The sequence below is a fragment of the Pogoniulus pusillus genome, chromosome 22, assembly GCF_015220805.1.
Source record: "Pogoniulus pusillus isolate bPogPus1 chromosome 22, bPogPus1.pri, whole genome shotgun sequence".
Classification (NCBI taxonomy): Eukaryota; Metazoa; Chordata; class Aves; order Piciformes; family Lybiidae; genus Pogoniulus; species Pogoniulus pusillus.
In genome coordinates this window covers 20057568-20078667 of record NC_087285.1, presented here as the reverse complement: position 1 = coordinate 20078667, position 21100 = coordinate 20057568, and the positions used below count along the sequence as shown (strand labels likewise).

The 21100-nt window shown below is 47.5% G+C and overlaps 1 protein-coding gene across 3 annotated transcripts in view; it reads right to left on the bottom strand.

Moving 5' to 3' along the window:
* Positions 1–21100, bottom strand: part of ADAMTS2 (ADAM metallopeptidase with thrombospondin type 1 motif 2) — a 232305-nt gene that overhangs the window by 13945 nt on the left and 197260 nt on the right. For all 3 annotated transcript variants that reach the window (XM_064162100.1, XM_064162101.1, XM_064162102.1), the window contains 7 exons: positions 12651–12796; positions 10995–11170; positions 6269–6402; positions 4921–5044; positions 4258–4338; positions 2308–2471; positions 457–616 (listed from right to left, as the gene is read on the bottom strand). In XM_064162100.1, coding sequence (XP_064018170.1) covers positions 457–616; positions 2308–2471; positions 4258–4338; positions 4921–5044; positions 6269–6402; positions 10995–11170; positions 12651–12796 — 985 coding nt within the window. The remainder of the gene's footprint in view (positions 1–456; positions 617–2307; positions 2472–4257; positions 4339–4920; positions 5045–6268; positions 6403–10994; positions 11171–12650; positions 12797–21100) is intronic.

Sequence of the window (21100 nt, the reverse complement as noted above, 5' to 3'; positions counted from 1 at the left end):
CAACATCTAGCATTTGAAAAGCATTCTCCAAACCTACACAGCCACACTCCATCACTGCAGCCTGACCATCAGCCAGATGAACAGCATCAGAGTCTATTTCTGGCCCCAAGAGCAGGGGTCCAATACTGCAAGGCCACATTACAGGATGCAGGTTTACTAAGTGCTGCCTGTAGCACCTTGAGGTTTGGCATCCTCACAGTTTGGAAACCTCCATCCAAATCTTGCACACCTGTATAATTTTTCAGTTTCACAAACATCAGTCATGAGCCACCCCTGGCCTGTCCCCAGAATCATTGAATTCAGTATTTTACCTCCCTTTGCTATTTATTTTGCTACTTCTTATCTTAAATAAAACCCTCCCATACTCCTGGGCTCCCTGATGGCAACGAATTCCACACATGATGTTCACTCTCGCAGTTTTAATCCATTCTGAATGCTCTGGGCTTATGTTTTTACCTCCTCCACAAGGCTTTGAGCACTGAGACCATTTCTTCAAAGCCCATTCATACGATACCGAGTCCTCCTCCAAAACATTATTGTTATCAACATTCAAGGAATCTTCATGGATCATGTACTTGTAGGTCAAAGAGATCTTGGCACCACCGTGAGGAATCACCTAGTTAGCCAAACAGGCACAGGGGAAAAAAGATATGACAGAGTGATGTCAGAAGCTAGGTGAGATGATGTGAAATCACAGTCATCATGGCTTAGATATAAAACCATCCCAGGAGGGATTTCAATCTCTTAGCTGCACTCACCATGTTTTGGGGGTTTTATTTTGTCCCCCTGATGAAAAAGTATCTCTATTTTTATGATACAGAGTTTCTAAACTGCATACTAAGAAAGACTGTGGTTGACTTAGACTGATTTTTCTTGCCAGCATTGGACTGACTTCACGACACTAAATTTTTTCCATATCCCATCATAAAGGAAGGAAATGTTGTACTAAAATGACAATGGAGAGCTCCACAGAAGACAAAGCATATTCAAATGCACAGATAACTGAAAGCAGTGAAGAAAATTGCTTAGAGTTCTGATAAACCACAAATAGACTTAGGATAATCCTAAGAATTCCATGAAGCTTTTTACTTAATCCTAACAGAAATACAAACTCTTTAGAGAGAGGTTTTGCTATCACACAGCAAATGCAAGAAAATGGAACTCAGTGTGGAAAAAAGCATAAAACATGAAAACCTAATATTTATTCCTCCTCTGATGTTCTGCTGCTGTAGATCAACACAGCACAGCTGCTTTCAGAGGAGTTCTTAGTCAACCTTCTTGCTGTAGTCTACCCTTTGCTGGTTTGCAATGAGAGAATACAGCCAGATGGGTATGAGGCTGCAGAACTGGCAGAACAAGAACCCTGCATCTGCCTTTGCAGGATACACTTTCAAAGCAGAGAGAGGAGGAGGAGTTATTAAATCTCTCTCATATGGACCATTCTGACCTCTTTATAACTAAGGCTCACAGGTCAGACTGGCTGAGTAAGCTGGAAATCCTTTTCACAGAACACAGCCAGATGGGTATGAGGCTGCAGAACTGGCAGTACCAGAACCCTGCATCTGCCTTTGCAGGATAAACTTTCAAAGCAGAGAGAGGAGGAGGAGGAGTTATTAAATCTCTCCAATATGGACCATTCTGACGTTTTTACAGCTAAGGCTCTCAGGTCAGATAGGCTGAGTAAGCTGAAAATCCTTTTCACAGTGTATAGCCTGTTGGGTTTGAGGCTGCAGAACTGGCAGTACAAGTACCCTGCATCTGCCTTTGCAGGATACACTTTCAAAGCAGAGAGAGGAGGTGGAGTTATTAAATCTAATATGGACCATTCTGACCTCTTCATAACTAAGGCTCACAGGTCAGATTGGCCAAGTAAGCTGGAAATCCTTTTCACAGAATACAGCCAGTTGAGTTTGAGGCTGCAGAACTGGCAGCACAAGAACCCTGCATCTGCCTTTGCAGGATACTCTTTCAAAGCAGAGAGAGGAGGAGGAGCTATTAAATCTCTCTAATATGGACCATTCTGACCTTTTTACAGCTAAGGCTCACAGGTCAGGTAGGCTGAGTAAGCTGGAAATCCCTTTCACAACAGCCATTTGCTGGCCATCCACACAGAACCCTGAGCTACAGCAACTCTCGTACAGGGCAATGAATTAGGAGAAAGGAATTAAAAGACATCTCCTATTGTCTTATAATGGAAGCAGATGTCTTCTTGTAACTCACAAGAGGAACATAAACTATGTTATAGCACATGGCAGCCCTGTAGCCCTGACTCTGTGTGCCAGGGGAGATGGTTTTCATTTGACTTACCAGAATAACTATCCCATGACGCAGCGGTCCCATGGTTTGCACCGTTTCTCTATCGTCGTCATTCCGGTACTCCCACTCCACACCCATGTCAATAAAAACCTTGGAGTCTGGCACATAGTTGTCTTCACTCAGGATGTACTTCCCTGTTTCACGGTTTTTAATTGCTAGGATAACGTAAGAGAAGTGAATGTCAGCAGGTTTGCTTCTTTCCTTGAGCTTCGTTCTGCTCTTGTCCCAGGGGAGGAACCAGAAGAAGCCAGGCTGCCTTCGCCCTCTGATCCCTCCCAGGTTTGGAAAGACTCTTTCAGGTGTTTCGCTGAGCTGCCAACAGCTCCAGAAACACCAATCAGCCTTTTTGCCCCTTTTTCACAGCCTGCCTTGCCAGAGAAATGAGGCCAGAGCGACCGCACCGCCTGCGTCTGTCTGCCTGCTCCTGGCTGACAACTGCTGAACTCTCTGGCCAAATCCAAGCCACCTTGAGAGCCCATGGCAGGGCTCCCATGGCAGGGCTCCCATGGCAGGGGTCCCATGGCAGGGGTCCCATGGCTACTCAGCTCTTTCACGTGCTGGGAAGCAGCTCAGGGGGCTGTTACAGCTACATGAGAGAAAGGCTACTGGGCTAAGCCCCAGCGGGTCCCCACAGTGAGAGAGGGAGACACCACAAACTGTGTTACTTCTCCTGCTCAGATGCAGCCCTGACACTGCCCTGCCTAAGCTCCTGCTGATGCACACAGCACCCAGCTCATCTGGGTCATGTCACCACTGCCCCATCCCTCATCCTGCAGAGACTTCAGGCACCTTTGTATGCTTGGCTTTCTCCCAAGACAGAAGATTTGCTCTCCTCATTACAAGAGCAGGGACTGTTTGTTACTTGCACTCCCTCCTCTTTCTAGCACTGCTCCCTCGGCTCTGGCCTCAGCATAGAATTGCCTGGTTGGAAAAGACCTTAAGGTCATCGAGTCCAACCATAACCTAATATCTAATATAACATAATATAACATAACTGTTAGGCCATGTCCCTAAGCACCTCATCCAGATGTATTTTAAACATCTTCAGGAACAGAGACTCCAGCCCCAGCAGGGCAAGGGAGGGGATTCTGCCCCTTGGCTCTGCTCTCCTCAGACCTAGAGTCCTGGGTGCAGTTCTGGAGCCTCCAACACAAACAGGACATGGAACTGTTGGAGCCTGTCCAGAGGAGGCCACCAAGATGCTCAGAGGGCTGCAGCAGCTCTGCCCTGAGGACAGGCTGAAAGAGTTGGGGCTGTGCAGCCTGGAGAAGAGAAGGCTCTGAGGAGACCTCAGAGTGGTCTTCCAGTGTCTGAAGGAGGCTACAGGAAGGCTGGAGAGGGACTACTGACAAGGTCTTGTGATGACAGGACGAGGAGGAATGGGTTTAAACTGGCAGAGGGGAGATTCAAACTAGATATCAGGAAAGGGTTCTTGACAGTGAGGGTGGTGAGACACTGGCACAGGTTGCCCAGGGAGGTTGTGGAGCACAGAATCACCCAATGTGATCAAAGATCAAAGATCACGTTGGGTGATTCTGTGCTCCACAACCTCCCTGGAGGTGTTCAAGGTCAGGTTGGATGAGCCCTTGAGCAACCTGTTCTAGTGGGAGATGTCCCTGCCTATGGCAGGGAGGGTTGGAACTGGATGACCTTTGAGTTCCCTTCCAACCTAACCCATTCTATGATTCTATTCTAATATATTGCACCCCAGAGTGTAACTCAGCAACTCTTGCAGCAGCTGACACACACACCCCCCAACGCAGGGACACCAGGGATACAGCACAGGGTTTCCTAATTTAACATCCTGAAAGGAGGTATGTGGAGTGAGAGGATACCAGGTATAAACAAATGCAGCAGCACATTGCTCAGGCTCCAGAGGCAAATATAAAGAGCAGAATCAAACCCTCTAACTGAGAAGTTTCCTCCTTGTTAGGTACTTACCCAGGTTATGCCTGGTGCCGTCTGTTTCCTGTACAAGCAAATGTCTCGCACCAGCAGGAATTTCAAACATCTTAATGTGCCCTTTATGGGAGTGTTTAAAAAAGGTTGTAACTGGTTAGGAGTCCACAAACAGGAAGAGCATCTCTTAGGTTTATCTATCAATCTTATTTTCCAAAAGCAGGGTATATTACAGCAAGTGGAACCTAATCCCTTCCCATCCCCATTTCTGTGCCAGATGATGGAGCGTAACAGGGACAAAAGCCTTGGGGTCAGAATAAAACTACTTTTAAGTACCAATATCAGGCATTTCTTCAGAGTGAAATGGGCTTTGAGCTCTATAATCACCCACGGAGAGAGGCCATGCAAGCTCCTGTCTGACAGTGAATGACGATGCCACATTACTGCAGCACTCCAGCGACTCGCACGGAGCAGCTGAGGGGCATCAGCAGCACAAATAAGACTTCACCTATGCCTGCATGGGTCCTGATGTCAGCAGCCTTAGCTGACTACAGAAGTCTTGTTTTCAAATGCCAGACATATCTCATTGCAAAGTTCAGAGAGTTTATGGAATTAGTGATGCTGTAAACGATTTGTGATCGCTCAGAAGAGATTAAACCAAAATACCCTGAGTTCCCCAGGACAGAGGAGATGGAATGCACTGACCTTGTTTCTTTGGCACTCTTGAAAACGTTCCTTTCATCACTTTGCAGTGGGAGTTATCTCCTCCACAAACACCACACTTATCCTCCTGCTTCGTGGAACCTATGACCCTGTCGCACCCGACTTTCTGAGCACAAAAACGAGCAATTGTTACTTATCCACACTGCAACCCAAAGGAGCCCTCACTTGAGACACCAAACCCCAGACTTTTGCTTCAGCAAAGAGGTGCAGAGTGTAGTATTTTCCTGGAAGATCAACATCTCGACAGGTTGTAATACCTCCAGTTACTGTAACAGCTGTCAGTCAGGTGGTTTGAGTCTTATACTACGGTCCACAGCAGGCATCTTACTGAAGGAAGCAGCATAGTTAAGGAAAAGCTTTTAAGCCCCAGCTTATCTTAAAGCAGATGCTTAAATTCCAAGAGAATCAAGGCATCTGTGTGAGGATAAGCACCTCTACCCATCAAGAGCCTCTAATTCTGTTGCAAGATGACCTGTGGCAGGTCGCAGCTTAGAGGAACTGCCACTGATCTGTTAAGAATAGCCTGGCCAAACTCAGAGGCAATGCCCAGCAGCCACAACTTAATGCCACTGCCCCTGCGAGCTGCTGCATGCTCCTGTTCCATTGTGCATGCTCCCTAAACCTCAACAGGAAAAGCTTTTATTGAGAGCTAATCATAATAGTAATAGTTCATCTTAAAAATGGCTGAGACACCTCTGCTATGAGGATAGGCTGAGGGAACTGGGACTGTCCAGTCTGGAGAAAAGAAGACTTTGTGAGGACCTTACAATTGCCTTCCAATACCTGAAGGGTTCCTACAGGAAGGCTGGAGTGGGACTTTTTACAAGAGTGCTCACCAATAGGACAAGGATAATGGATTTAAACTGAAGGAGAATACATATAAATTGGATCTTAGGAAGAAATCCTTCACTATGAGTGTGGCAAGACTCTGGACTGGATTGTCCAGAGAGGCTGAGGATGCTCCCTCCCTGGAGATGTTCAGGACCAGGTTGGATGGGGCCTTGAATAACCCGGTCCAGTTGAGAGGTGTTCCTGCCCATAGCAGGGAGGTTGGATTAGATGATCTCTAAGATCTCTTCCAGCCTAAGCTGTTGTATGGTTCCATGAAAATACTGCATTAGACATGACTTGTGCAGGTAGGTGCTGATGGAATTGAGTCACAGTGTGATGGCAACTGTGAATATCACAGGTGACAACAACACTAATGAAATCTCCTCCTGGCCCAAAGCATTGCTACGCTTGAAGAGTCTCTCTTAGAGAGGAACACTCAAGATACTATTGTAATAGTTTCCCCAATACTAAGTTCTGAAACAAGGCATCAAAAGCTTACCAAGCAGTCTCCCCTGACACAGATGCTGTAGGCATCTTTGTAGGAGCAGCGGGTGCCGTCGTGCACCATCCTCTTCATATACACCACGTCCCCTGTTTCCTTTGACTCGCAGTACAAGTGGCACCTTTCCTTAGCTGAAAAACAAAAAGACCCAAACCATGCATGCTCAGCTCTAGCAGTTCAGTTGCTGAGGTTGTGAACAGCACTTTGAGCAGTGTTGCCTCTCTCCTCTTACATACATCACAGAGAGCAGTAGGATTCCCCATAAATCATCAATGCTTATCCCCTTTCAAAGGCTGTGCCATTGTTTGGAAACTGCTGCCTCACAAAGCACCCCTGTGTCAGCATTAGGAACAGGCTGAAATCTAACAGATCGTTTACTATGATGGCCAGGCCTCTGTTTAAGCCTTTGGCAGATGGTGCAATCTGGCAGAGGTTTCCATAGTCTGCTACCTGTGAGAGATGCAGGTTTCTGCATCAGCTTCTCCTGCTTTGCACTTAAACCTGAGGAAAGTAAACCGATTTTGCCATTAAAAGCAGCTGTCTGACACTGAGTCTGGCATCCAGTCTTCAGAGACAGCTGGACCTTAGCTAAGCATAGTTAATTCTCACTCATTGCTGCACTTGCATTTGTGAGAGTTCAAGTCATTAAACAGGATGAGATGTCAAAGAGGCTGAGGAAGACATCCGTGCTTTCACTGCTTAGACATGCACAAATAGCCAGACAAGTGTACCTCTTTCACCTCATCTGTAACAAAGAGTTAAACCCAAAATCAAACCAGCTGAAATCACTGGTCAGTGGCTGGATGGAGCTGTATCCCATCAGTGCATTTCATTTTACCCCTATCTCTTGCTGCCCCCTGCCACGTATGTGATAGTTTGGGTGTTCCTTGCCCCTCCCACACTTTATAAATCACCCAGACTAGACTCAGCAGGCTCTGGAAATATGAATGAAGCTTGTATTTATAGCTAGCACAAGATACAGGCAGATGTACACAAGGTAAAAGGCAGATGTATACAAGGTAAAAGGTAATACAGAAACACAGCAGCCCTCCCAGAAACCTGAGTCCCCAGGAGGGGCTCCCAACCGCCCCTTCACTTTCCCCCTGCCCCTCTCAACCTTACCCCAGTCCCAAGGAAGAATGGAGGTTTGGCCAGGAGGTTAGGAAGCAAAGTGGATTAGTCCAAACTGGAGGGTGAGGTTAGAGAGTAAGATGCAGCTCAGCCAGCAGCCCAAGTGAGAGTGGTTAGTTAATGTTTTTATTTCTTGTTCCTATACATCTCAGCAAGCCTATGAGTGAAGTAGACATCACTTTCCTTTCACAGCCTGTAATCTAGTTCTTCTCACCAAAACATTCTAGCCTGCTTCAAGCTAGCACACACATACCAGGATACACTGTGCCTTCCTTGGCAGTGAAGAGCAAAAGGCCTTTCTGTCAGATGAAACAACTGAAATGCTCTTTTAAGGGGGCTAAAAGCAGGGACCCTCGTTCCCAGCGTTTCAAACGGTAACGACCTTTGCATTAGAGCAGTTCAAGTAATGTAAATCTTCACAGGCTCTCTGCCTTCCTCCCCCCCCAGCTCCAAGGCCTCTGCCTTCTTTGCATAAAGTCCTTGTTACTGCCGTTGGTGTCCACATGGCCACTGGGTATTGGTACACCAGAGACCTTTGTTACTCCTCCTCGACGACGCGGAGACGCCAAGCTAAAATTGCAGGGTCTAGATTGGTACAGCAGGTCCTTCACTTTTCTTCTGCAGATGCTTACTAAGGAAGTGTAAAGATGCTAATAACGACCAACCTGATGCCTTTGGATAGATGAGAAACGTTAAGCTGTGCACAAAACACAGCCCTCCCACATGCACACCCCCTGCGTGCATACCCTCAGCACCCCATGCATACCATGCATTCACTGCACGCGATGGAAGGGCTGACTGGGTGCCAGCAGCCCTGCACAAGGGCTTTATTCTAGAGGGGGTTCTCTTCCCATTGCTCCATGGGAACAGTAAATGTGCAAGTGCCGTTAAATTGGGCCCTGTTAATTGCAGAGAATTACTTTCTTTTCACACGCTGCTGTTGGGCACAGTAGAGGTGCAGGAGCATGGACGTGACCACATGCCTGTCTCTTTCCTGCTTCCCATCTGTTTCCTTCCCATTTAATTGAGCCTGGGAACTAATAACCAATGTCATTCTATAATGCTCTGGCAGATGCATGGCACAGGGGTATGTGAGCCCAGTCAGGGCTGGGAGATGGGGTGCTCAGGGAGCTTGGAGCAGGAGACAGCCCACGGCACCACACGGCATCAGGGTGCTCAAGCACACACTGGGGTGTACCCCAGCTTGGTTGGTCTTCTCTGGCCATGGGGTGAGATGCTGCTCCCTATTCCCATCACACACACAATGTATCATAGAATCAGTCAGGGGTGGAAGGCACCACAAGGATCAGCCAGTTCCAACCCCCTTGCCATGCCTAGGGACACGCTACCCTAGAGCAGGCTGCACACAACCTCATCCAGCCTGGCCTTAAACACCTCCAGGGATGGGGCCTCAACTACCTCCCTGGGCAACCCATTCCAGCCTCTCATCACTCTCATGCTCAACAACTTCCTCCTCACGTCCAGGCTGAATCTCCTCATCTCCAGCTTTGCTCCATATCAGACACATCCAGCTGCGTGTGGAGTGTACAGATTTATGTCACTTTTCAGCCATGGCTGCATTATCTGCACAAAGAATGCCCCTGGTATGCCTTACCTTTATAAAAGGGGGCTTAAAATACACTAACAGTTCGAGCACAAGCCACCCTCTGGCCCTGTTTCCACGTAAAAGCTGCTCCCTCTAATGACCCTGCACGGGTAAATGTAACTCTGAAGGTGGCTGCAGTTACACCACAGCTCTTTGGGAAACCAGCAGTGCCCAGTGACCAGTGCTCAGACAGCAGTGAGCAGGTTTCTGGTCCAGAAGCCATTGAATTTAACAGAAAAAACATCTGATTAGTTTCTGTGGTATTTGCAGCTGACTGCTCCAAAGGCTAAATAGAAGCAAAGGTCCTGTGGGTCACAGCACTCGGTCCTCTCCCTGTGCCAGCAAAGCTATTGCATGAAATTAAGCTGTGAGGCTGTGTCTGTGCCTCTCAAAGTCCAGACTGCACAAGATGGCATGAGAAGAATGAGGGAACCCTGAGAACTGCTTGGGAGGAAAGTCAGGCAAATTAATGACAAGGAAGCTGCTCTTTACTTCTGTCTGAGTATCCTCTTGCTGGAACGCAAAATGATTTACCCAAAGTCACCCTTCCCCTCCCACAAATGGGTGCCTGGCCGAGGACATTTTGGGTGCCTGCTACCTGCCCTTTGCCAGGCTAACCCTGCCCTGAAGAACTCATCACTCAAATGGGGCAACCAGGTTTAAAATCAGCAAGCAGCTCTCACTGCTCATCAAACGAGTTGGGAATCATTGTCCTCCACTTTCTCGTTTGGTAGAACTCCTGAGGGTGTCTCCAACAAAAGGTGGCAATAACCCAGCAACAGCCCTCACCACCCAGATCAGCCACTTGGACTTTCATGGGCAGCAAAGCAGAGCCATTAAGAGAAAAAAAGGAACATTTCTGTACTCAGAGTCAGTCTCTGCTGGGATACCAAAAATATCAGCCTGACTGTGCTAGCCCAGACCCAGCACTCACCCAACCCAGCACCTGCCAGCAGCATTTGCAAGATGTAAGAGCAAACATGAGACTTTTTGCAGAGTAGTACCCAAGTTTCTGGTAAAGTGCAGCTTGGGGACTTCCTGAGCCACGGTGGGAGCTTGTTTATCAGTTCTTAATGGATCATATTACTCTCAGGATGGCATCCTTGCCCTCCAGCCTGGCTGCCGCACCACACAGCTTGGTGTCGTCAGCAAACTTGCTGAAGCTGCACTCAATGCCACTGTCCATGGCACCAACAAATGTGACACTCACAAGTCTGTAACACTGTATTCTTTTAATCTAAATCATCACCTTTTCAGGCTGAAAAGTCCTAGTTTACCCAAACTCTACTCATTCAGAAGTCATTGCTTATGTTTGCTTCACTTGAGCCTTTCCAAGTTCAGCTGTGGGTTTTTAGCACTGGGGGCAGCTGCGAGATGGGCACAACATGAGCTACCCTGGTGGAGGGTTTAGAATGCAGGTAAACAGAGGCAGATCAGTGTTCTCCATCCCTCTCCCAGCAGTTGCTGATGGTCTCCTAAAGCTGTTTTCAGCTCACTCACCTTTCTCTTCAGAGCCCACTCTGTGTACAAACCCATACATGTGCACATCACTTTTCTTCTTACTACTGGCATCTCTCGACACCAACTTCATTTGCCACATTCAGTGTCACAAGATGACAGCTCTTTTTAATTAGCCTGAGTAACTTTGTATGCCTGGAGATTTTTGCCACCTTGTTTGCTCCCTTCCCCTGGTCACAGCCACACATGCTCAGCAGCACCCTACTCCCAGCACCCATCCTTGAGGGGGACACAGTCACACAAAACCATTCCCTCTTATCTCACCATCACTCAGCTTAAGAGCAGTTATTAAGGAGCAGGGTCCAAAGCCTTTTGCTAATCCAAATCCATGATATGAACTGGATCCCTCATCCATTGATATACACTGACCCCTTCAAACAACTTGTGAGGCATGACTGGCCCAGAAGTCTCATCTTTACTTGTGTTTGCAGCTGATTGTGCTTTTCATAGGACAAAGGGACTGCTCACCATCCACGTGTTCATAGGGCAGCCAGTGGTGTTTCGTGTTCTGGTACTCAAAGTATGGATCCCACTGCCTGCACTGCTCCTCTCTGAAGTCTTCAAAGTCCTTAGGGCAGTCCTGAGTGTTGCACAGCTGGAACTCGTAGCTCGGCCCCACACACGTGCGGCCTCCGTTGGCAGGACTGCAGTGGGGGGGAGAAGCCCATGGTTACTTTTGCCATCAATGCATTAATTGTCTATCAACTCTTGGAAGGAGTGATTTAATTCCCAGCCTGTCAGTAGTCACTTGATGAAGCTACCAATGTATTTCTGATAAAGGAAATACATCTTTCCTTGAAGAACCTGCTGAGACTAGCTCTTAAAAAGCAACTTCTGCAATATAGAGCCTCAGATCACTTGATAAAGACAAGAAAAGTCCTTGTCCTGGTGCAGCCCAGGAAAGGAAAGCACACACAGGTGCAGCAATTCATTCACATTCACCCCCTATGCCAGCAGCACATCTGCAGCCAGAGCCCAGCTCCATGATGGAGGGATAGTGCTGGGTGCTAGGTTGGACTGGATCATCTTGGAGGTCTCTTCCAACCTGGTTGATTCTATGATGATGACTTTATGATGATGCAGCCCCCAGGCAGATGTGCATCATCAGATCACTGTCAGACCTGGAGTTGGAGTGGGCTTTGCACTCTCTTCCAGGAGCAGACACTTTTAATAGCACCTTAGGCTTTTCCTACATGAAAACAGAGTTTACAACTAAAACTGTGCCCACAATTACGCTCACTTCCATGCTGCCAAAGTAATAAAGGCTGAAATTAGCCCTGGTAAACTTTCTCTTACCAGAGCAATTCCCATCAGAACATGCTGCTTCATACAGCTTGACTAGGGCTTTTTTTTCCCCTTTGATCAGTGATGAGATTATTTTTAACACTGCTCAAGTTCAATCAGCACAAAAAGAAAGTCAATGCTGAAAATATTCTGCCTGGCAAAATCATTTAAATCTGACAATTGTTTCAGTTCTTGCTGTTAGGATCTTGACATTTTGGGGCATGGCAATAAAACAGCAATAATGATCCATGTCATAGTCTTCATACATACCAGTCCCTCTGAGATACACTTCCAGTGTTACTGCAATTAAATCATTCTAGATGAGCCTCAAATAGGTCACTGAAGCAAAACCAGTTTCATATCCTTAAAATTAACTTTGGGAAAGCTTTGTTCCAACTTGGAATGAAAACAGCTTGGAATTATTTCCAGGCTTTCAACGCTGAAATGTTCTAATAGGTGAATTAAACAAACATTTTACAATGCTGCATGCATTTTTTTTTCCTAAAATCCAGCAAACCATTGCCATTATTTCACACTCACACAGTAAAAGAAGACATGCACAGGGCCTTAAACCTTTACTTAGGCTTTATGCAATAGTGTCAGAGCACTTTCAGGCTCCTTGTAACTGTATAAGCAGCTTAATGGGTGGATAAACAGGGAAATAAAGATGATTCATGACTTGCTCAGGGCCAAAAGTAGAATTGCTGACAGCATACACTATAGGTCAGGTTTAACAAGCACCACTCAACACCTTTCTCTGCACTCCTGCACTAGTAATTCAGTAAGGATTTGCACCATCCACTCACACCACATCAGACAAGCAGACAAGGGGGTGCTTACTGTGGATTGTCACACTGCCGTGTCCTGTACTTCACCCCAGTGCCACAGGTCCGAGAACAAGAGCCAAACTTGCTCCACGCCCCCCAGTGTCCATCCTGCTTCAGGATGTCTGGTGTCAGCCAGATGCAGTGACCTTTAAAGCAATGCTACAAGAGAAAATGAGATGTCAAAACAATGAGATGATTCTGTTCTCCATGCAAAGCTGTGGTGCAACAGATTGCATTCAGGGCATAAATTCTGGGGGGTTTTTCACCTCTCCAGCAGAAAACAGTGAGGCTCACTGTCAGATCATGCCCAGGATCCCAAACTCACCCAGATTCCATAAACTTGCCTGTGCTATTTATGCACATATATGCTTGTGGGATTCAAATTCAGACTTTACAAGGGCATGTAGCACTAAGACAAGGGACAACAGTTTTAAACTAGAGCAGGGTAGGCTTAGATTGGACATAAGTAAGAACTTCTTTATTATGAGGGTGGTGGAACAGTGGCACAGGTTGCCCAGGGAGCTGGTAGAGGCCTCATCCCTGGAGATATTCAAGGTCAGGCTCAAAAGGGTCTGAGCAACCTGATCTAGCTGGGGATGTTCTTGCTCATTGCTGGGGGGTTGGACTAGATTACCTTCAAAGGTCCCTACCAACCCAAGCCCTTCTGTGATTCTAAGGTTGTTAAACTGCTGCATCAGATTCTCTCATCACAAGCCTGCAGCAGTGGTTTCAACACAATTAATTAAAGGAAATGGTGGAATCCCAAATCTTGGAACTACAAGGTAAAATTCTGTGTGCAGCCTTGTCAAGGAGCAGTAGCAAGAGCTGCTGAGCAGCACCATCCCTCCTAGCAGCTCCTAACTCGGCATGCACACTTCTGCCATCGATGCAAAGTGGCACCAAATTGAAGCCAGCTCACATTTCAGACGTTAGAGAGATTAAATACAGAACTCCCACAGTCTCCCTGGAGATCTTACAGCAAACCTGATCAAACCACCGGGAAGCATTCACCAAGGAGCAGCCCTGCACAGTCCCACATCTGCACAATTAATCAGACCAAAATAGGTTTTGGGTTTCCTTTTGCTTGATTTTTCATAAAACCATAGAATCAACCAGGTTGGAAGAAACCTCCAAGCTCAGCCAGTCCAACCTAGCACCCAGCCCTGACCAAGCAACCAGACCATGGCACTAAGTGCCCCTATCCAGGCTTTGCTTGAACATCTCCAGAGACAGTGACTCCACCACCTCCCTGGGCAGCCCATTCCAATGCCAATCACTCTCTCTGGCAACAACTTCCTCCTAACATCCAGCCTAGATCTGCCCTGGCACAACTTCAGGCTGTGTCCCCTTGTTCTGTTGCTGCTTTCCTGGCAGCAGAGCCCAACCCCACCTGGCTACAGCCTCCCTTCAGGTAGTTGTAGACAGCAATGAGCTCTGCCCTGAGCCTCCTCTGCTGCAGGCTGCACACCCCCAGCTCCCTCAGCCTCTCCTCACAGGGCTGTGCTCCAGGCCCCTCACCAGCTTTGTCACCCTTCTCTGGACACATTCCAGTATTTCAGTACAGTCACTCTACAGAGGTTGAAACACAATTTGCTATAGCCCCCAAACCTCCAGGGTATGTACACATTCCTTTGGGAGCCTCCACAGTTTCAGTGCTGGGACTCTCTTCTGTCTCCTCTCATTAGAGAAACCAGTCAGGACCTCCCCACTAATTTCTTCAGTCTCTAATCTCAGGTATTTTTTTTTCCCCCTCAGCTAAAGTCAGGCTGAATTCTTCTCAGGGAACACAGATTCTAGCTCTTTCTACGCTTCCATAAAAGTCTGCTGATGAAGTGAGGGTGCTGGAAAATATTTCCTGTCCAACAAATGACTTTGCTTGAGCCGGTGGCAGTTTGTCTGCGTTAACCGCTACCGCCAGGACCAGCGCTGCGGCTCCGGCGCGCAGATGGCTATAACAGCAAGTGCAATCAGTCACTTACTTGCCTTAACATTCAAGTCAACAACAACATTTGACACAGCTTAACAAGCCTTGGAATGCAGGAATTTGGCAGGCAGTGCAAGCTGAGCATATGGCTAAATGCAAGCTGCCAGCAAAAACAAAATCAGAAGGCATACAACAGGAGAGCGCTGCGAAGCGCAGAGCGGTGAGCGAGCTGGGAGACAAATGCAAACGTGGTGGATAATCATCAGCAATGCTGAATTTAAAGGGAGGGTCGTTAGTAAAACAGTGACAAGACACAGTTTACTGATTCCCTAATCTGCTGGACGACTGTCTCTTTATTCTTGCCGTTTATTCTGGTGTTCATTGGGTTAGGCAGGAAGTGGGAAAGGCAGCAGAAATTGGGTTTCAACTCTTTGTTCTTTCTCATGACTTCAAATCCTCAAAGTCAAAGCCTATGAAACAGCTGAGTTACCACAAAGCCAATTATACCAATCCTGCTCCGGAGCTGTAATGGGCAGATTTCTCTTAGCTGTTTGACAGAACAAGAGATAATTTAGCAAAGCATGAAAGAAATGCAAAATGCTAATATGTCCTTTGCTTGCTTGGGTTTTGAAGCTCGGCGCTGTACCCTTCAGGGACTGTTTGCTTCTGGCTTTAGAGAAGCTTGTTGGAATGAGCAGCCTGAGTCGTCGAGCCCTGTACAGCCCTGCTCAGAGATGCAGGGGAAGCTGCAATGCATCAGCTTGTCAATACGAATTTCAGCTGGGCCTGGAAGCAGATGAGGTGTGACAGCTCCTGATTTGTTCTTGCTTAAACATTCTCTTATCAAGGGTCTGCATGCCCCAGGTGTAAGTTCCACAGCAATCACCAGATGCATTTCAAGAGCCACGGAGTGTAAGTTCATTATGTGATGATCCAGGACCCAGCTCTTGGAAGCCGTGGAGGAGAGCCATGTGATGATGTGTTTTCCAATCTCTTTTCCCTGTTTCAGCCAGGAACAGGGGGCTGTGGGTTTCAACAACCATTTGAAAGCCCCATCACTTTATTTGACACTGACTGGTCCCTGAACTGGAAGGCAAACATGGAAAAGTGTAATTGGCTTTGCTGTGCAAAGGAAAGAGCAGCACTGCTCTTTACTGGAGAAGCTGGTCATATGCAGACTGTTGGGGAGCCCAGGCAGAGCTATTAGGAGGCAAGCATTTGTGTAAAATGAGTCATCTCTAGATCTGCCTTTTTGTTTGTGGATTAAAGGGAGCCTATAGAAAAGACTGGATGAGGCACTTAGTGCCATGATCTAGTTGACTGGCTAGGGCTGGGTGATAGGCTGGACTGGAGGAGCGCAGAGGTCTCTTCCAACCTGGTTGATTCTATGACTCTACATACAACAAAATGACTCACAACTGAGTCTTACTCTGTGCAGATGCATGCCAGAAAACTTGTGAGAAGGTAAACCCAGAGACAGAGCAGTGTCCAGTGTGATAGGGGAAGCTAGAGCCAACCCTTCCTATTGCTTCTACATTAACTAGACAATGAGGAGGGCAAGAGCCTGTTTCAAGCACTATTCCCTTCATTAACAGAGGGTTTAATTTAAAAAGCAAAGCATATGAAAACAACTGTGACTTTCACAGGAGGAAAAAGAACCCTGGGTGAATGCAATTTGTTTTCTCAGTGGAAGGCAAGATGACTTCTCGCAGTCTCGCCTATTTTTCTGGCAAACAGGACAGTCCAAAACAAGTGCAATTTCCAGGAGAGGAAGCTTAAATCTCTTGCAGTAAAACATTCCACTGCTGTTTTCAGCAGTTCTTTGAAACAACTGCTGTGGATGCCAAAAAAAGAGCCAGTGTATTCATGTGGGCTTCGTGCATCTGCGAGTTAATGTTCCAGGGAAAGACTTGCAGGTCTCTCGTGGGGATCTCTGCCTACTTCACATGGGGCACCAACTGGCAGCTCTCCTCATTCCCATCATGGCATCCTTGTTGTCTACCAGCTACTGCATCATGGTGGTGGCCCTCAGCTCCCCCTGCTCTCCTGAGGTCATACCAGGAGAGGATTACTCACTCATTTGTGTTTCCCATCACACGCAGGCTGGCCTGCTCTGCTCCCATCTGTTGGAGAATAATTAGTTGCAAGGGATAAACTGAAATCTCTAACACTAAAGTCTCTACCCTGAGCCAGTTGAAGTTTCTTCAGTAGAGAATCAAGTGCTCTCACTGTTTCTGTGGTGACTAACACAGCACACACTCACCCATCTGTCTCCTGTCTCTGCGAGAAGCTGAGGTCAGCTTTCTCAGTGGGAAGTTATTTGAGCACACATTAGGGTTTTCAGAAACCTCTTTTTCTTGGTCCATTTTGGTTCTCAACAATACCTATTTATTGCAGTATTTAATCATCCCCTTCCTCTCCTGACAGACTGAAAAAAAAATCATTCCAAGTTTGTCTGAGTTCATCTCAGGTCATCTCATGATTGGCCAGGGCTGGGTGCTAGGTTGGACTGGATGAGCTTGGGAGTCTCTTCCAACCTGCTTGATTCTTTGATTCTATCATTAGCATAGTGCAAGGAAAGAGAAGACCTGCTAGGATCCTGCTGGGTCCTCAGCATGCAAATCAAATCCAAGAGCAACATCAGCTCAGCTGGCCAAGGCTGGTACCAGGCTCCTACCTCTCTCCAGGAAAAGAAACAAAGGAGGCTGAGGCGGCACAAAGCTGTGTGTTAGTCACTGCAGCAAGCAGATGGACCTGAGCATGCAATCTCCTTGCCTCAGTGGCTCCAGGTTCTCTTTCTGTCCTGCAGAGAGCAGTTAGCTACTTCAGCCAATATAAATGTCACTCCAGAAGAGTAACAGTTTGGAAAAGTGGAACAAAACCCAATCATATTATTTGATAGTGGTGAGAGCCTGCAATGAGTTGCTCAGGGAGGTGGTTGAGGCCCCATCCCTGGAGGTGTTTAAGGCCAGGCTGGATGAGGCTGTGGGCAGCCTGCTCTAGGGTAGGGTGTCCCTGCCTATGGCAGGGGGGTTGGAACTGGCTGATCCTTGTGGTCCCTTCCAACCCTGACTGATTCTATGATTCGATGATTCTGTTTCTGAAGGGTCCCTGGCTTCAGAAGGTCCTGACAGCACTATACAAAAGTAAATAAATTATCAGCTGAGAGCAGATGTTTTCTTTTAATCCACAGAAAGCTGTGAGTTATGCCTCATCTGCATGGGGTGGCACAGCAATTTATGGAGCATCTGTGACTTCCCAGTAAGGCTCTGCCCCTCCATGTGCTTTACTTTACACAGTGGAGTTATTTCAGGGAAGCTGATGTGACCATGCAGACACAGAGGTAATCACAAGCTGCTGCACCAGCAAAGCTTCACAAAAGTGACAGACTCTTCCCTCTGGCTCTTGAAAAGTCAACCTAGCTCCTGAAAAAGCAGGCCAGGAGCAACAGAAAATATTCCCTACCCTTATGTACTACCATAGAATGGTTTAGGTTGGAAGGGACCTCAAGGATCATCCAGTTCCAATTCCCTGACATAGCCAGGAACACCTCCCACTAGAACAGGCTGCCCAAGGGCTCATCCAACATGGCCTTGAACACCTCCAGGGAAGTTGATCTTTGATCACCTTGGGTGATTCTGTGCTCCACAACCTCCCTGGGCAACCAGTGTCTCACCACCCTCACTGCAAAGAACTTCTTCCTAATATCCAGTTTCAATCTCCCCTCTGCCAGTTCAAACCCATTCCTCCTCCTCCTGTCACTACAAGACCTCATCAATAGTCCCTCCCCAGCCTTCCTATAGCCTCCTTCAGCTACTGGAAGGCCACTCCAAGGTCTCCTCCAAGCCTTCCAGGCTGCACAGCCCCAACTCTCTCAGCCTGTCCTCAGAGCAGAGCTGCTGCAGCCCTCTGAGCATCTTGGTGGCCTCCTCTGGACAGGCTCAAACAGTTCCATGTCCTTCTTGTGTTGAGGGCTCCAGAACTACACACAGGACTCCAGGTAGGGTCTGAGGAGAGCAGAGCAAAGGTGCAGAATCCCTTCCCTTGCCCTGCTGGCAACACTGCTCCTGCTGCAGCCCAGCAGAGGGTTGTCCTAACTAAACAGCAGCTTTCTTCTCTGGCTGGGAAGCTCCAAGAGAATCTGTCTTTTTAATCCCTAAATCCAGCAAAATCTCTTTGCTGCCAGTTAACATAATGGCTGCTCAGTGTCTCCCTCTGCACAAGGAGACTTATGGAAACCTTTGGGAAATGGAAGAACCTCACTCTTTTGGCAACTTACTTACAACAACCACTTGCATGCGTTTCCATACATTCACTTGCACACACAGATGTGTGTATATGCAGGTACATAGGAAGAAGCTCTTCACAGTGAAGGTGGTGAAACATTGGAGCAGGCTGCACAGGGAGGCTGTGGCTGCTCCCTCCCTGGAGGTGTTCAAGGCCAGGTTGGATGAGGCCTTGAGCAACCTGTTCTAGTGGGAGGTGTCCCTGCCTATGGCGAGGGATTGGAACTGGATGAGTTTGGAGGTCCCTTCCAACCTAAACCATTCTATATGCAGGTTTGCATATACACACACACAGAGGGACAGCACTGGAAGCCTTAATCTGCCTTCCACTTGAGGGTCAGTGCCCAGGTCCAAGACACAGCCTGGCTGTGAACAGACCCAGCTCTTATCAGTGCGACCGCTGAAAATGTGCTACAGATCTCGTGCCTGCCCAAGGTGTTCTTGTTGCTTGATCTTCAGCTAGGAAGGAGGCAGCTGGACTAGATGCTCCTCAACAGCATGTGCTAATTTTGGGGAAGTGAAGAGCCCATTTGTCAGTTCCCTGAACGCCAGGCTGAGGTGAGAACATCTAAACACCATACGCTGTGTTTGTCTCCTGAACATCGCTTTCGTTTCTGGCATTCAGTCCCCTCAGCTGCTGCAAAGCAGCCAGGATGTTTCTTTGACACATCAGCAGTGTTGTGATTGGTTTGAGCTTAAAATAGGCCCTGGGAAGTAGTGGTATGAAATGATGAAAACTGCAAGTCTCTAAAAGTAGGAAACAAATGGATCTTTTTGAATCAACATCTTTAATTGCTTATGTTTCTATTCTCTTCTGGCGTTATTCCAGAGACAACAGTGGATCAAGTCTGAAGTAATTTTCCTCTTTCTCGTGTGCTGATGAAGTATCATGGGAGGTAAGCCTTAAAGGAGGCTGCCACAACGCATGTGAGCCCCAGCTTTGGGCAATAAATGCATTTTACTGCCCCTGATCTTGAGGGTGAGTCTCTGGTATAGTCCAAATTGTTGGAGAGACTGAACGAGGGAAGGCCAAATCAAAGGCAGGGATGAAAAAGGAACAGATAGAAAAGGACTGATCTGATGTGCCTGTATTAAAAACATCAACAGCTAATAGAAACACAGTAGGACAAGGGAGGTTATTCTGCCCCTGTACTCAGCACTGCTCAGGCCACACCTTGAGTGCTGTGTCCAGTTCTCAGCTCCTCAATTCAAGAGAGATGTTGAGGTGCTGGAAAGTGTCCAGAGAAGGGCAACAAAGCTGGTGAGGGGCCTGGAACACAAAGCCTATGAGGAGAGGCTGAGGGAGCTGGGGGTGTGCAGCCTGCAGCAGAGGAGGCTCAGGGCAGAGCTCATTGCTGGCTACAACTACCTGAAGGGAGGCTATAGCCAGGTGGGGTTGGGCTCTTCTGCCAGGCAACCAGCAACAGAACAAGGGGACACAGTCTGGAGTTGTGCCAGGGCAGGTCTAGGCTGGATGTTAGGAGGAAGTTGTTGGCAGAGAGAGTGATTGGCATTGGAATGGGCTGCCCAGGGAGGTGGTGGAGTCACTGTCCCTGGAGCTGTTGAAGCAAAGCCTGGCTGAGGCACTTAGTGCCATGGTCTGGTTGCTTGGCCAGGGCTGGGTGCTAGGTTGGACTGGCTGAGCTTGGAAGGCTCTTCCAACCTGCTTGATTCTATGATTGTATGAGTCAAACACTGAGCTCAGACACACCAAGGCAGTTGTATAACCTTCATCACTCATGCTATTAAAAAACCCACAAGGTTTAGTTCCAACTGCTGAGCCTTATCTAACAAAACACTTTCCATTTTCTATCATTCTCTCAGGTCCTCCTGGAAGGTTTCAATAAGTTTATTTACCAAAAAAGAAGTGGGGCAGCTCCTCTGGGAATACAACAGTCATATTCCTATCATCTACTGAAACTTCAGATTGCGCACAATGTGCATCTCCACTGAACTAAAAGAGCCTTGGCTGGCTGCAGGCTCTGCTGAAGCCTTGGAGCCCAAGTTCCAGTCCAGAGAAAGTTTTTACAGCTGAGTTGCATAACATCCTGACAAGCTGTTTCTAATGGAAGCACTGACAGCTCCTTAACTGTATGCTTACAAGTTCTAGGTGGTGGTTGTTTGTTGAGGTTTTTTTCCTCTCAGTCACCTCTGCCCCTGCAAGTCAACTCGAAATTGAGGACAGTGTTCCAAATCTTTAGATAACAGTGTGAGCCTGGTCAGAAGTAGTTTGGACCTTTCTTTTCCAGCCTG